The 13,013-nt window shown below is 43.8% G+C and overlaps 1 protein-coding gene across 1 annotated transcript in view; it reads right to left on the bottom strand.

Annotated features, from left to right (window-relative positions):
* TACR3 (tachykinin receptor 3) overlaps positions 1-13,013 on the bottom strand; it is a 63,941-nt gene that overhangs the window by 35,631 nt on the left and 15,297 nt on the right. The window contains exons 2-3 of the mRNA XM_015405762.1: positions 2,675-2,863; positions 750-900 (exon numbers count right to left, since the gene is read on the bottom strand). Of these exons, the coding sequence (XP_015261248.1) occupies positions 750-900; positions 2,675-2,863 (340 nt within the window). The remainder of the gene's footprint in view (positions 1-749; positions 901-2,674; positions 2,864-13,013) is intronic.

Raw genomic sequence — 13,013 nt, 5'->3', positions numbered from 1 at the left:
AATTACATAATCAACTAAATACCGCAGCTCTAGTTAAGTTCCTAAATTTCAGCTTCAGGTCTGTTCAATGGAAATAATACCGCCTCTATAATATAGGACTGCAGTGAAGGAATAAAAGGATAATACACAGGGTAAGGATCATGCGTAAGGTTGTCAAGTGCCCAGTCTGGATTCAACTTAAAAGCATTTTCTGTCAGAGAAGCTGTATTGGGCCCCGAGAAGCTCATGAGGTCAAGATTCTGCCAGGTTCCACACATTATTTGCAAGGCTCCACCCAAGTCCTGCTGCTGATCCACCTGTCTCTTTCCCAGCTCTGCCTCTTATCTTCCAGAAACCGTCAGGTGCTGCCCTGAATCTGCTGTGTCCAGCTGCTCCAACGCCATATCCTGGCTATTAGTGGCAGGGCCGTAGCTCAGTGGTAGAGCATCTGCTTGGCATGCAGAAGGTCCCAGGTTCAATCACAAGCACCTCCACTTAAAAGGATCCGGTAGTAGGTGATGCGAAAGACCTCTGCTTGAAGCCCTGGAGAATGGCTGCCAATCTGAGCAGATAATACTGACTGTGATGGATCAATGGTCTGATTTCAGTATCGGGCCGCTTCATGTGTCATGTGTCCATGTATTCCATTGTGGCCAGTATTTTTTTAATCAAAAGTTGGCAACCTTAACAATAAAACACATTTCTTGGAGCTACAGAAATGTATAATGATCAGTCATCAAAAAACAATTGAAAATCTAGTGCAACAGTACCTTCCTCTTTGCTTTCAGTTGCTCCTGGTATTTGTCTGATGTATCTCCTGGGATCTCACCTCCCCAAAGGCTGATTCCGACAATCGTGTAAGTGATACCCATGACCAGCAGTGGGAAGCAGTACACCAGTACAATCACAATGATGTGGTACCTGCAACACAAGGACATTAAACTGACACATTGTTTCAGAAGAACTGGTCAAAACAGAAGTTGCGGTCTGCATTGTTAAAAAGGCCCAGCTTCCTGGGGGAGAAGCAGCTATGTGGTTTCACTGGGACACACTACAGCGTTTCTTCCCAACCCTAGATACGTAATTTCTGGAAATGCTGAGGCTAATTGACGGGGGTGGGGGTGTTTATTATGTGTTGGCAAAAATGGAAAATAGGGGAAAAACTGAAATATATGCAATATTTACTTTCCTATTAATCCTAAACTTACTGCTTTTAACAACATAGAATTGTAAATTTGCCCAATACTTGAGAGATGTGGCAACTTGCTGCATCCTATGCTGCCTTAGCACATATATCATAATTTTTGCCGAGGGATTAGGGGGGGAAAAGTTGACCTTAGAAAACAATTTTTGTAAACAAAAGGAAGTATATTATTTGGACAGAAATGGCCTCATCAAGTCACAATAGGACTACCAACATATTTGGATACTTATAGTATTGGAAATGTTGAACTCTTCCCCCAACCCCCAGCCTCCACATCTCTACCCAACATCCTTATAACTAGTGAAGAGGGAGCCCGAAAGGCCATACATGAAAGAAATCATTCCCATCCTTTTGCTTCCAGTTACTAATTGGTTGTTCTGCATCTGACTACTTTTCCCAAGAAGTAGCAGCAGCAGCAGCAGCAGCAGAAAAAGAAAGCATTATTATAGATAGTAAATAAATACCCTTCTTTCCTGGGTACTTATGATTACCATCAACTTTGGGAGATCAATCTGTAAGTACTTCTACTGCACACAATACCTCATTAATTTAGGGAATTCACTGCTCCAAGATGTGATGATGGCCACTAGTACTGAAGATTACTTTAAAACAGGTTGGACACATTCACAGAGTACAGACCTATCCCTGGCTGTGCGTCATGATGACTAAACTGATGTTGAGAAGCAGCTGGATATGTGTTATTAAGGAAGTAGGGGAGCAACAGAGATGAGGTTAGTGGAGGCATCCGGACAGCCATTGTGGGAAGTAGCTGGACTAGATATACCCCTGCTGAGATACAGCGGAGATATTCATACATTCTTATATTGCTGAAATCAAATTTAGATTGACAACAGGAAGCTTTGGAGTCTTCAATAGATCATTTAGAAACACTGCCTGTTCTGTCTGCAGGGGCCAGCTACATAGACCAAAGTGCTGTGACTGAATCATTGGATGAAATGATGGCACTGGAGGAAAGGTTAGATTCAACCAGCTTTTCCACTGGTGAAAAAGGAAGGAAAGTGTCCCTTTTCATCTCCAAAAAGGCTATGTTGTGGAACATAGGACCTGCATAGACAAAAGCCATGTGGGAAAAGGGCTTTAAAAAGGAGAAGAATTGGGTAAGATTGATTGGAAAACATGGCTGGATCCAGTCCTTTCATTTATAAGGCATTATAGAATACTTGGGAACAAAGGGAACCTCTGCTGAAGAATTGAGTTATCTGTGAAATAAGAGAAACTGATTTAAAAATCAAGAGGAAAACTGAGAGACACCACTGAGAGACACATACCATGTTCTTCACATTCCTAAAGAAACTGCATACCATGTTCTTCACATTCCTAAAGAAAGGTCTGCTGGAGCCTTTTTCATATTCAGGTCTAATTTACGATCCTTATAACCTTTGGACTGAGCTCATCTGGTAAATGCCATGTTCTTTGGTTGTTAAGAGATAGGAAAGTCTGTCAAAAGTGCACTGAATTTTAAACACTTACGTGAAACGCTGTTTGATGCCACCTGGCCACGAGACATAGCACAGAGTTCTTCCGGGCACCACTTGCGTCTTTGAAAAGAGACACTGAGGAAGGGCAAGCAGAAATGCCAGGATCCATATGCTTGCAATCACAACTTTAGTAACAGTGGCAGAAAGCCTGGGCTTTAGAGGATCAGTAATGGCCATATATCTGATAAAACAAAAAATATCACAGAAATGTCACCAAACTAGAAGTGGCTGGAAAAAAACACATACTGTAAAGTACACACTAAAATGCCCTTTCCCCTGCATATAATACAGAAATCCAAAATAACTCTTCGATGACTTTTCAACAGACTAGGACCGTAATGTATTCCTATGCAGATTTAGCCTAGTGCAAACTGATTGACTTTAAGGCCCAGTCTGCATCTAGCATTTCCTCTGCTGTTATACCAAACCCACACTGGAACAGAAATTCCCGTCTACATTGCATGCCACTTTCACTTTGACTGAGTGTCGCATTTTATGGCAGTGTCCAGACTGCATGCTGCTTTCACTTTGTTTGATCTCCGGTTTTATTGTGGCTGTCTGCATAGATTTATTTATGGCTGTTTTATGCCCATTCGGGGGTGACACTGCAGTCAGTATGGTGCTGTCCTGGGGTAGTTGAATGTGGCTTCGACCTGCATCTTTTTCTGTTTCAGTGTGGGTCTGGTAAAACAACTCAGGAAATGCTAAATGCAGATTGGGCCTAAAGGACTTAAACTGGAGTAACTCTGCACAGGGCTGCATTGTAATTCTACCTGATAATTTTTGGTGTGCAGGAAAATTAGTCTCCTGTGAACCCAAGATTTCTTGTAAGGTTGATTTATTTTGAATTTGTTATCCCTGCAGTTTGCCTCTCCTTTGATTCTACTTTTCCCTTGTGCAAACCACACCCATGAGCCCTGATCTCATGCCGTTTTCTACTCCATCAAGCTGCTTTTCTCCCTGGAGTGAATCAAAGTGGCTTACAAAACCAAAAAAAAAAAGTGTTGGAGTTACAAAAGAAAAAAAAAATCAAATCTGGGCTCATCCATGCCTGGGAAGCTTGTTTTCACTGGTCCCAGGCTATGAGACCTGGGCCAAGAACCAAGGGCCAAGAGCTACCCAACAGCTCACTCCTCTATCCCCACACAGATTAAATACAGCAGGGAAATAAAATCAGCCTAGAAGGACCTCAGCTGCTGTTAGCCTTTCTTAATATCATCCTAAATAGCGTATAACTGGCATAACAACTATGTAAAGAAACAAATGAATTGGAATAACCTAAGCAAAAATAGGCAAACTGAAAAACCTCGTAATGACAACATACAACATTAGAAAGAAGCAAAAAGGGCATAACCAAACATCCATAGTTTCTCTCCACAAAGGAGGCTGCCCACCACTGCTCTGCATGAGTCTGTGTTCTGTTTTCTTCCTTCCAATGAGCCTTCCCTGGGGAAGAGTACTTTACATTATTTATTTAAGCTTCCAATATAATTAAATGTACAAACAGCTTCCAATATAATTAAATGTACAAAAAGTAGTGGCTTGGATTGTGTACCATCCTCCTGCTTCTGCAGTGCTCCCCGGTGGAGGCAGTGCTCCATTGTGGAGAACATTCTTCCAGCATTACACACCATCTTGCATGAGCAGAAAGCACCAAGTGAAGGAAAGCACTGTGCCATGGACAATTGCCACTGCCAACCATGGCAGCCTGGCACAAGTGGAAGGGATAGGATCTAAGCAATTCAAATATGTACACTGACTCGACTCGACTGTGCGACTGAACAACAACAACAACAACATTGACCCGTAAGTGAAACTGACACATTCCATTCATCTATTTCTTTATGTTTTTGGAGTAAGCAATCCCATACACAGAGTCCCTATTCCAGCTGCAGGGTTACAAAATGTAATTTCTCCATCTGATGTTTCTAGCTCAAGATGTGCATCTATTTTATTACCTGTGAACCTAATGTATGTGTGTCAAGTACTAACTTAACGGCAATCCTAGCAAAGGGCTTGCAAGGAAAGAGAGAAGTAGAGATGGTTTCCCATTCTCTTCCTCTGGAGAGGCTTCCTTGATGGTGTAACAAGAGGCTTAAAAATAGGTACTGAGAAAACAGTTGTGAGAGTCTGACCCACAAATCAAGGCAGTCAACAAGAGTTACAAAAAAAAATTGCTGTCAATAAACACTACATAACAACAATGAACAAATTCCATCAAATCATAAGAAAATCCTTGTATAAGAATAAATCAACATCGTCTCTAGATTTTATAATAATGTTTCAAAAACAGGATCTTCTTCAGGAAATATTCTATACAGTGGTACAAGAGCTTTCATGCTCATATAGTGCTATAGAACCAGAATAATATAATACATTCAGTAATAGGACGCTGATCTCAAAGTTATTCAGGCTGCAAACTTGCTACTCAGTTCCTGACGGATCCCAGGCATCTCAATAACTCCCAGTAAACACAATAGATGCCAACAAAAGGCATGGATTTAAATTTATTTTGTTCAATGTTTATGTACTATTTTTATGACATTCATAAAATTTTAATGTCCTCATCTCCTTTTTCTACTATGTTTGTTAATATTATGTACAGCCTTGAGGCTCTTAATTTAAGATACGGAACACCTGCAATGTTGATTGCTTCATAATGTTAGATTAATGATTCCTGCGTATGGAGAGAGTGGGACATTATTTTCTTAGGATGGCAACTGGTTATGTGTTGATAACGATAGGTTGCTTGTCCACATGACTGGAGTAGCTGCAGCAAACACTGGTATATGTTGTAAAGTTGCATTAACAGCCAGCTACTTCAGGACCTGAGCCAGGGCCATAGCAGAGGTGGGGGAAGTGGGTCCATCATCTCATGCGAAATGTTAAATTGGATCAAATGCAACATTTCTGGGTGGAGTCAGACGTGCTATTTGCTCCATTGTCATAGCTGTATCCTGTTCCCCAGTCGTTGATCTCCCGTACTCACCACTCTCCTGATGTGTTCTTTTCAGAACCTGGGAAGGTTCGAGGTTTACAGATTCCTAGCACAGTTCCGGATTCCCCTGTGCAATCAAGCCACTATGGAAGGGAACCGTTCCTTCCGCTTTGGCACCATTTCCCCTCCCATTTAGCGTTACGTGCATAACCACATAAACACCCCTGGGATTTAAATCAATACCTGTGCGCTCCTGCTCCACAGTACCTTTTTTGGATCTGGAGCCCCTGGAGGGGTTAGTTGCCAGCGGGAACCTCAAGGAACACTACCCTTTCTCTTATTTTGGGGGGTTGGACAGCTTTGAAAATACTCCCTAGCCAGGCTTGCATTTTGGGGGCCATTTTCCTCATCTGGAACTAGAGTCAAAGTCATGTGACAGTGTTCCTCCATCAGGATGGTCTGGACGGTTGCCCATGGGGTGAGTGCACAGTGAATTGGGATGGTCTGGACGGTTGCCCATGGCGTGAGTGCACAGTGAAGCAGGTAACAGCGGAGAAGTCTGAACGTTTCTCTCCAGAAGACACAAAAAACTCGGATGAAATCAAAGGCATGGCCAGAACTCAGAAAACATACCATCTGACCACACTCTCTGACCGCGCTAAAGCTCTTGCTCTTCCTTCTGTGAGCTCAAGGCTGTGCATGTAGTTCTTTCCAAAATAACATCCAACAGCCTATGAGAGATGAGGATGAGAGACAGTAACACTTTTGGGTGACAGTGGCATGGTGAACTTCTACATTTCCAACTACCCTGAAAAACAAGTTTGGAATATTCCCATTTTACAGGTTAAGTGTAGCTGAGAATGGAAGACTTGCGAAGAGCACATACATCACAGTCTTTATGGAGATGCTGGAAAGAACATCTTTGAATGTTCATCACTCCATATTCACTTTTTGTAATCTCCAGAGCAGGGGTGTCGAACTCATTTGTTATGAGGGCTGGATCTGACATAAATGAGACCTTGTTGGGACGGGCCATGTGTGTCATAAAATGTAATGCCAGGTAGCAGAGATATAAACTTTACAAAGGACACAAACACAAAGATTTTTTTTTACTTAAAATAAAAACATGCTTACAATATTAGCTCTGTAAGCTGCAAACCTACTTTTGATTTACTGACATTCAGCACAGAAATCTCATGCTCAGAGTTCTGAGTCTAGGACCCAGGTTAAAACATGAAATGGCTGGGTGATTAAGAGAGTCTGGCAAAGCAAGCTATGATGCTGCAGCAGCAGCAGAACTGGAAGCAGGAGATGACTAGTTCCACTGCGGGCCTGATGGAAGCCCTCCGGGGGCCTGATCCGGCCCCCGGGTCACATGTTTGACTGCTGTAGAGTACCGTTCCATGTAGCTACATCAGGGCTATCAGAGAGTGTTTCTGCTTAACTGTAAGTGGCCATGAGGAATCCCAACAAGTACCCTCTATGCAACGGTGGTGACTGTAAGAATAAAGGGCTGTAAAAGATACACCTTCAGTAGGGATGCCAGCCTCCAGGAGGGACCTAGGGATCCCCCAGAATTACAGCTCATCACCAGGCTACAGACATCAGTTCCGCTGGAGAAAATGGCTGTTTTGGAGGGTGGACTCTGTGGCATTCTACCCCACTGAGGTCCCCGTCCTCCCCAGGCTCCATCTCCAAATCTCCAGGAGTTTTCCAACCTGGAGCTGGCAACTGTGCCTCTCCTGCTGGTGGCCCTGTAACCTGGCAACCCTGCTGGTGGACCTGGCAACCCTGTAACCTTATCAAACACAAATGAACAGTTGCGAATGCAATTAACAAGTCTTATAGCAATGCCTTTAAATAAATAATTTGAAATACCAAATGAGTGTATATTCTTAGTATATATTCCGTTGTCAAAGCTTTCTTATAACAACTCCAAAAGTATTGAATACAAAGTCAAAAGCGCCAAGCCAGAGTTACAATGTAACACATAAAGTTCCCAGACTCTCAACAATCATGAGCTATAAATCAAGGTTACAATGTAACACTACTAGTTCTGAAGTTCTCAATATGACAAATTTATGTCACATATCAGCAGCTGGGAGTTATGTTGTTATGCTGCACTGGGAGTTATGCTGCACTGAAGCACTTGATAGCCAGGAGGCTACTGGTTGAAAGAGATTTCTTGGAGCATGGATTCCAACTTGGATTTTGATCTTCACAATGGAAGGGAGATGTGGCTTTGCAAAAGAGGACGGAAACATGTTTATATGCCGAGGATACATGTTGCTGCATAACTTCCAATTGCTGATGGGCATGGAAACCAAATCCTCTCCATGTTGTAGTGTATCAGAGGGTTACTGCCTCTGAACATGGAGGTTCCATGTGGTTATCACAGCTAGCAGTCACTGATAGATCTTTTGTTCCATGTATTTCTCTGGTCCTCTTTTATAGCCAACTAAGCTTGTGGTCATCATTGCATCCTGTGACACTGAATTCCACAAATTAATTACCCCTTTCCTGAAAGCAGTATTTACTTTTGTCTGTCCTGAATCTACTGCCCATCAACTTCATTGGGTGCCCAAGCAGGGCTGCCAACTTTCAGGTGGGCCCTGGAGAGCTCCCAGAATTATAACTGATCTCCAGTCTACAGAAATCAGTTTGTCTGAAGAAAATGGCTGCTTTGGAGAGTGGACTCCATGGCATTATACCCTGCTGAGGTCTGTCCCCTCCCCAAACCCCAAGGCTCCACCCCCAAATCTCCAGGAATTTTCCAATATTGAGTTGGCAATCCTATGCCCAAGAGTTCTAGTATTATGGGAGAGAGAGAAAGAGAGAGAAATTAAATGTATTTTACAAGAATTTATACCCTGACTTTAAAATGTGCTTCTTATCCTTTCCATTCATTTGAAGAAAAATGCCATATTGATGTGGATCATTCTGGAAGGACAGAAATGTTTCTATTTTGGGCTGATAGACATGATAATTTCAATTGCAGTTGTCGCTGTTGTGCTATAAACAAAACCACTGAGCTCATGAATTGAAGTTGGAGACTCTCAATTATAAACTTTTCATTTCATAGTACAGGTTGACCTTGTGTGGTGTTGAATAAAGCTTTAGATAAGGAAAATCTGGATGTAGACAATCATGTAAACCTGAATCCATTATGCTCAAGTAATTCTGCCTGGCAATATAATTTTCAATGCAGCATGTATTAGAAACGGATCTCTTTTTCAAAACAGAGGCATGAAAGAACAATAGTCTGTACAACAAAAGGGAAAACAAAGGCACCATGGAGGATTTGAGAAAGAATTAGGAGATTGCTGACCCATTCAGGCAACTATGACAGCAGATGATTTATTATACTGAAGGGGGTGAAAAGAATATTTAGACTTCAGTTTCACATAACACAGTGATTCCCTTCTCCCACCCTGTGCCTGTGGAATCATCCCCACTGGGTTCATTCCAAAAGACTGCCTTATACTGCATCAGACCATTGGTTTCTCAAGCTCAGTCTTGCCCACCCTGACCTACATTGGCTCCTCCAGGGTCTCCGGTGAAGGTCTTTCACATCACCTTTGACCTAATCCTTTCATTTGCAAATACTGATCCTGGTACCTCTTGCATATATAAGCAGGCCATCCTGAGCTCTTCAAGAGATCAGATTGATAGGAAGACGCAGCAGTGCCTTCTTTGTTGTGGCACCTCCTTCGTGAAATTCTCTTCCCAGAGGGCAGAGGCCCCTATCTACCAAGCAGGGTCTGAAGACTGCCTGTGTAAGGAATATTTCATAAATGTGAGTGCTTGTTGCAAACTGTTAAACATGCATGCCCTGCCCTTAGATTATACATTTGGGACATGTCTTCTGTTTGAGAATGATGGATAGGCTAACATTCTGTTGCTGAAGCAGTAAATAAATCCAACGTCCTTTTAAAAATGACACTTTATCCCTATGAAGACATCTGCAAACAGAATCGATTACTATGCAGGTAAGTAGAGCGGGCATAAGCTCCGTGCCTCCATGCGCCCACTGAGGTTGCTGCAGGGTGCAGACACACAGCCGAAGTGCCTGCACACACCCCCTCTCCCTGTGATCAGCAGCACGTGAAAACCAGTGTCACTGATCACATGGAGGGTGAACTTCTTCCACACAATCTCCCCATGCAGACTTGGCAGTCACGTGGAGGTGGGCCCAGCACCCTTGTGCCTCTTCTGCCTCCCCCATGCAACGAGTGACAGGAATCTGCATGGAGCTTTTGTCTTTGGCAGTCATGACAGTGACCTGAGCTACCTCATCCAGAGCCCTACTTCTGCTGCCTAGCAGAAGCAAATGATGCTCAGATGCACTGCTATAAAGACCAGAGGAGGAAAATTTGTGAAAAGCAATGCAAGGAAATTGCACTAAGGTCCCTGCCACATGGTAGGGAAAACACCGGCCAAAGTGCGACTAATTAGAGCCGCACCAAAATAGAGATGCCGCGGCGGGATCCCACGGATCCCCTGAGCCACGACGCCGTTGCTTCCCAGCATGATCAGATGCCGGGGAGGAAGACACGATCGGGAGGGGGAGGCTGCCGAACTGCGCATGTGTGAGCATGCGCAGTTCGGCCAGGAGCCGGGGATGCACTGGCGGATGGACGCGCCGGCGATCCCATGGCCGGCCTTGATGCGGACTTCCCGGATGAACCACCTTGGTAGGTGGTTCATTTTTGCTGCGGGGTTTTCGGCGGAAGGGCCGGATCGGGAATGGGCGTGCAACGCTTCCCAGATGTTGCGGTGGGACCGCGCCCGTTTGCTGCGGCCCTGATCTGGCCCTCTCCCGGTCCAAAACCTCTCGTGTGACCGGGGCCTAACTGTCCTTAAAATGAATCCTGCATGAGAAAAAGAAGAAAAACGTTGTAAGAGGCTATATTTTGGAGGTAAGATTTGTATGGTACGGCAGTGCAATGGTTAATGTGCCAGAGTAATGCTGAGGAACCTTAAGTTCAAATTCTGCCTAAGCCATGAAGCCCAATGAGTAACCTTCAGCCAGTTACCTTCTTTCAGTCTAAACTACCTCATAGGATTGTTGTGTCAATTTTTGCACCTGCTCGGTCTGCATTCTTCAAACTAGGCCAGTTAAAAAGGCAACTGTGATGTGGGTGCATGCTTGCTGGAACAGACTTGCACTTTTTAAAATGGGAAATAATTTACAACACAATATCCTGGGTCTTGACTTGCATTTTTCAGGTTATAAATCATACTGGCATGGACCCAGAAGCCAGGCACATATAATTTAAATGGGATCTTTACAGAAAGTAAATCAGAAGGCTGCCTAGGTAATCCATCTCCATTCCCTACTAAGCCTCCAACTACAGTTCCCAACGAGCAGCACAAAAAATGTCCATGAGCAAACAAAAAACAAACAAAATTTCATAATTCTTGAAAAATAGCAAGCTCTTTTTGAGGGTTCACAGCTGCTGCTTGCAACTGGCACCAGTTACAAGTCAAAGACTTCAACCATTACTAACAAGGAAAAGGATAAGGAAGAAAATGTTGACCAAAATATGACAGGCAAAGCATGTTTATTCCAGTTATTCTTGTCATTTTAGGCATTAACTTGGAGCAGTAGCCTGGTGGAAATCAAGGCGCTGCTGCCTGCTTGTCCCCCCCCCTCGCTGGGGAGCAATGCGTTGGGCTGGAAACTGCCCAAACTGTCAAAAGCGGCCGTCGCCCACTTCGCACGATCGCGAAAGTGCGTCAGTCCTCCATCTTAGCTCGACCGGAAGCCCATCAACGGCAAAATATTATCAGGCTACATCTGTATTAAGTAAGGAGTCCAGCAGGGATGCTAATGGGAAGGGCATCTTTGCCCCATTTTCAAATAGTGCCGTGGTGCTCTTGTACACCTCCCAGCTTTTTCTCAAACCCTTTTGGACAGGAAAGTCCAGATCTTTCCTGGTCCCCACCCAAACTGGTGCCATTGCCCCATCCAAGTTCCCTGGTAACCATCTCCACTTCACAACTGTAGTTCCTTGAGATTTTTTTAAAAAAAGGGTTAGTGACAAATCGCAATAGTGTTATAAGGATATCATAATGCTATAGCAACTTGTTCATTGCTAACTCTTTTGACTTTTTTCTTTCTTTCAAAAATTAAAAAACCTAGAAAAAATAACAAGGGGGGGGACTTTAAATCCAGCAACTAAATAAGATTTTTAAGGGAAAAAAAGATATACTGGTAGTTATGTATATGTAAATAGAACAGTGGCTGCAGATCTACGCATAAGTTTCTGTAAACGGTTTCCAAATATCTAAAAAGAAGTCCATGTGCAATTGCCATCTATATGCCATGCGTTCAAAGATTGATGGGGTTCTAAGGTCATCAATCCACTGATTTACTGGTCTTGTTCATTACTGACTTTAAAAATCCATGAAAAGCAGCCTGCTGGCATGGGCCAGGGGATGACTGCCAGAGAGGACTAGCTCAGGGTAAAGGCACAGCAGCATACCATACGGAGGCCCCCTTGCTGCTGTGTTGAGCTGGCAGCGGCAGCAGCGATGAGGAAACTAGAGTGGCCAGACCTCAGGAGCAGCGGGGAATCCCCTGTCTGCAGCTCCCATTTCCCAGAGAGAAAAATAAAACTTCTAAATGGCCATTGAGCCTATGGTGTGATGTCACTTTCAGGGAAAATCTAAACGTTTTACCACAGAGTTTACCGTGATTCCTACACAAGCATGACAACATTTCTGGGGTTTTCTCGGAAATGACATCCTGCCATCATCAATGGCCACCTCACATACTCCCCCCCCCAGTGTCCCACTAGTTTCCAGGCCAGACCTGGCAACCCTAACCCGAGGGATTAATTGCTGTCTGGACATCACCTTGTTAAACCAGCAGACAGTAGGCTGGTACTTTTCTTCTGTCACAGCTCTGCTTGGCAATTTTTAAAAAAATAAGGACCATGATTTAAACAGCAGAGTATGGAATCTTAAGGTATTAGAACAGAACCAGCAGGAGTCTGCAAGGACTTGTGGAGGCGTCTCATTAATATGGGCATGGAATCTTAAGGTATTAGAACAGAACCAGCAGGAGTCTGCAAGGACTTGTGGAGGCGTCTCATTCCCCCCTCCCCCACTATTTCCACTTTCCCTTCCCTGAAAGCTCCCATAATTTCTCCATTTTCCTGCCTCCTTCTCTCCTTTCCACCCACCAGCCAACCTGCATTTATCTGCCCCCATATCTTCAGTTTTCCCTCCTTCCCTATACCTGGCAGCCACTACCAAGGAAAACTGTGGCCCATTTACACGGTGCTCGTTACCAAGCCAGGCCCAATTGTACATTGCGGAACCTGCAAGAATTTGCAAGGGGCCCCTCATTTTCTCCTGTATCACCTCCTGCACCCTATGTTCTCTT

The sequence above is a fragment of the Gekko japonicus genome, unplaced genomic scaffold (genome assembly GCF_001447785.1).
Source record: "Gekko japonicus isolate JY-2015 unplaced genomic scaffold, Gekko_japonicus_V1.1 scaffold81, whole genome shotgun sequence".
Taxonomy (NCBI): Eukaryota; Metazoa; Chordata; class Lepidosauria; order Squamata; family Gekkonidae; genus Gekko; species Gekko japonicus.
This window is presented reverse-complemented; position numbering and strand designations above follow the sequence as displayed.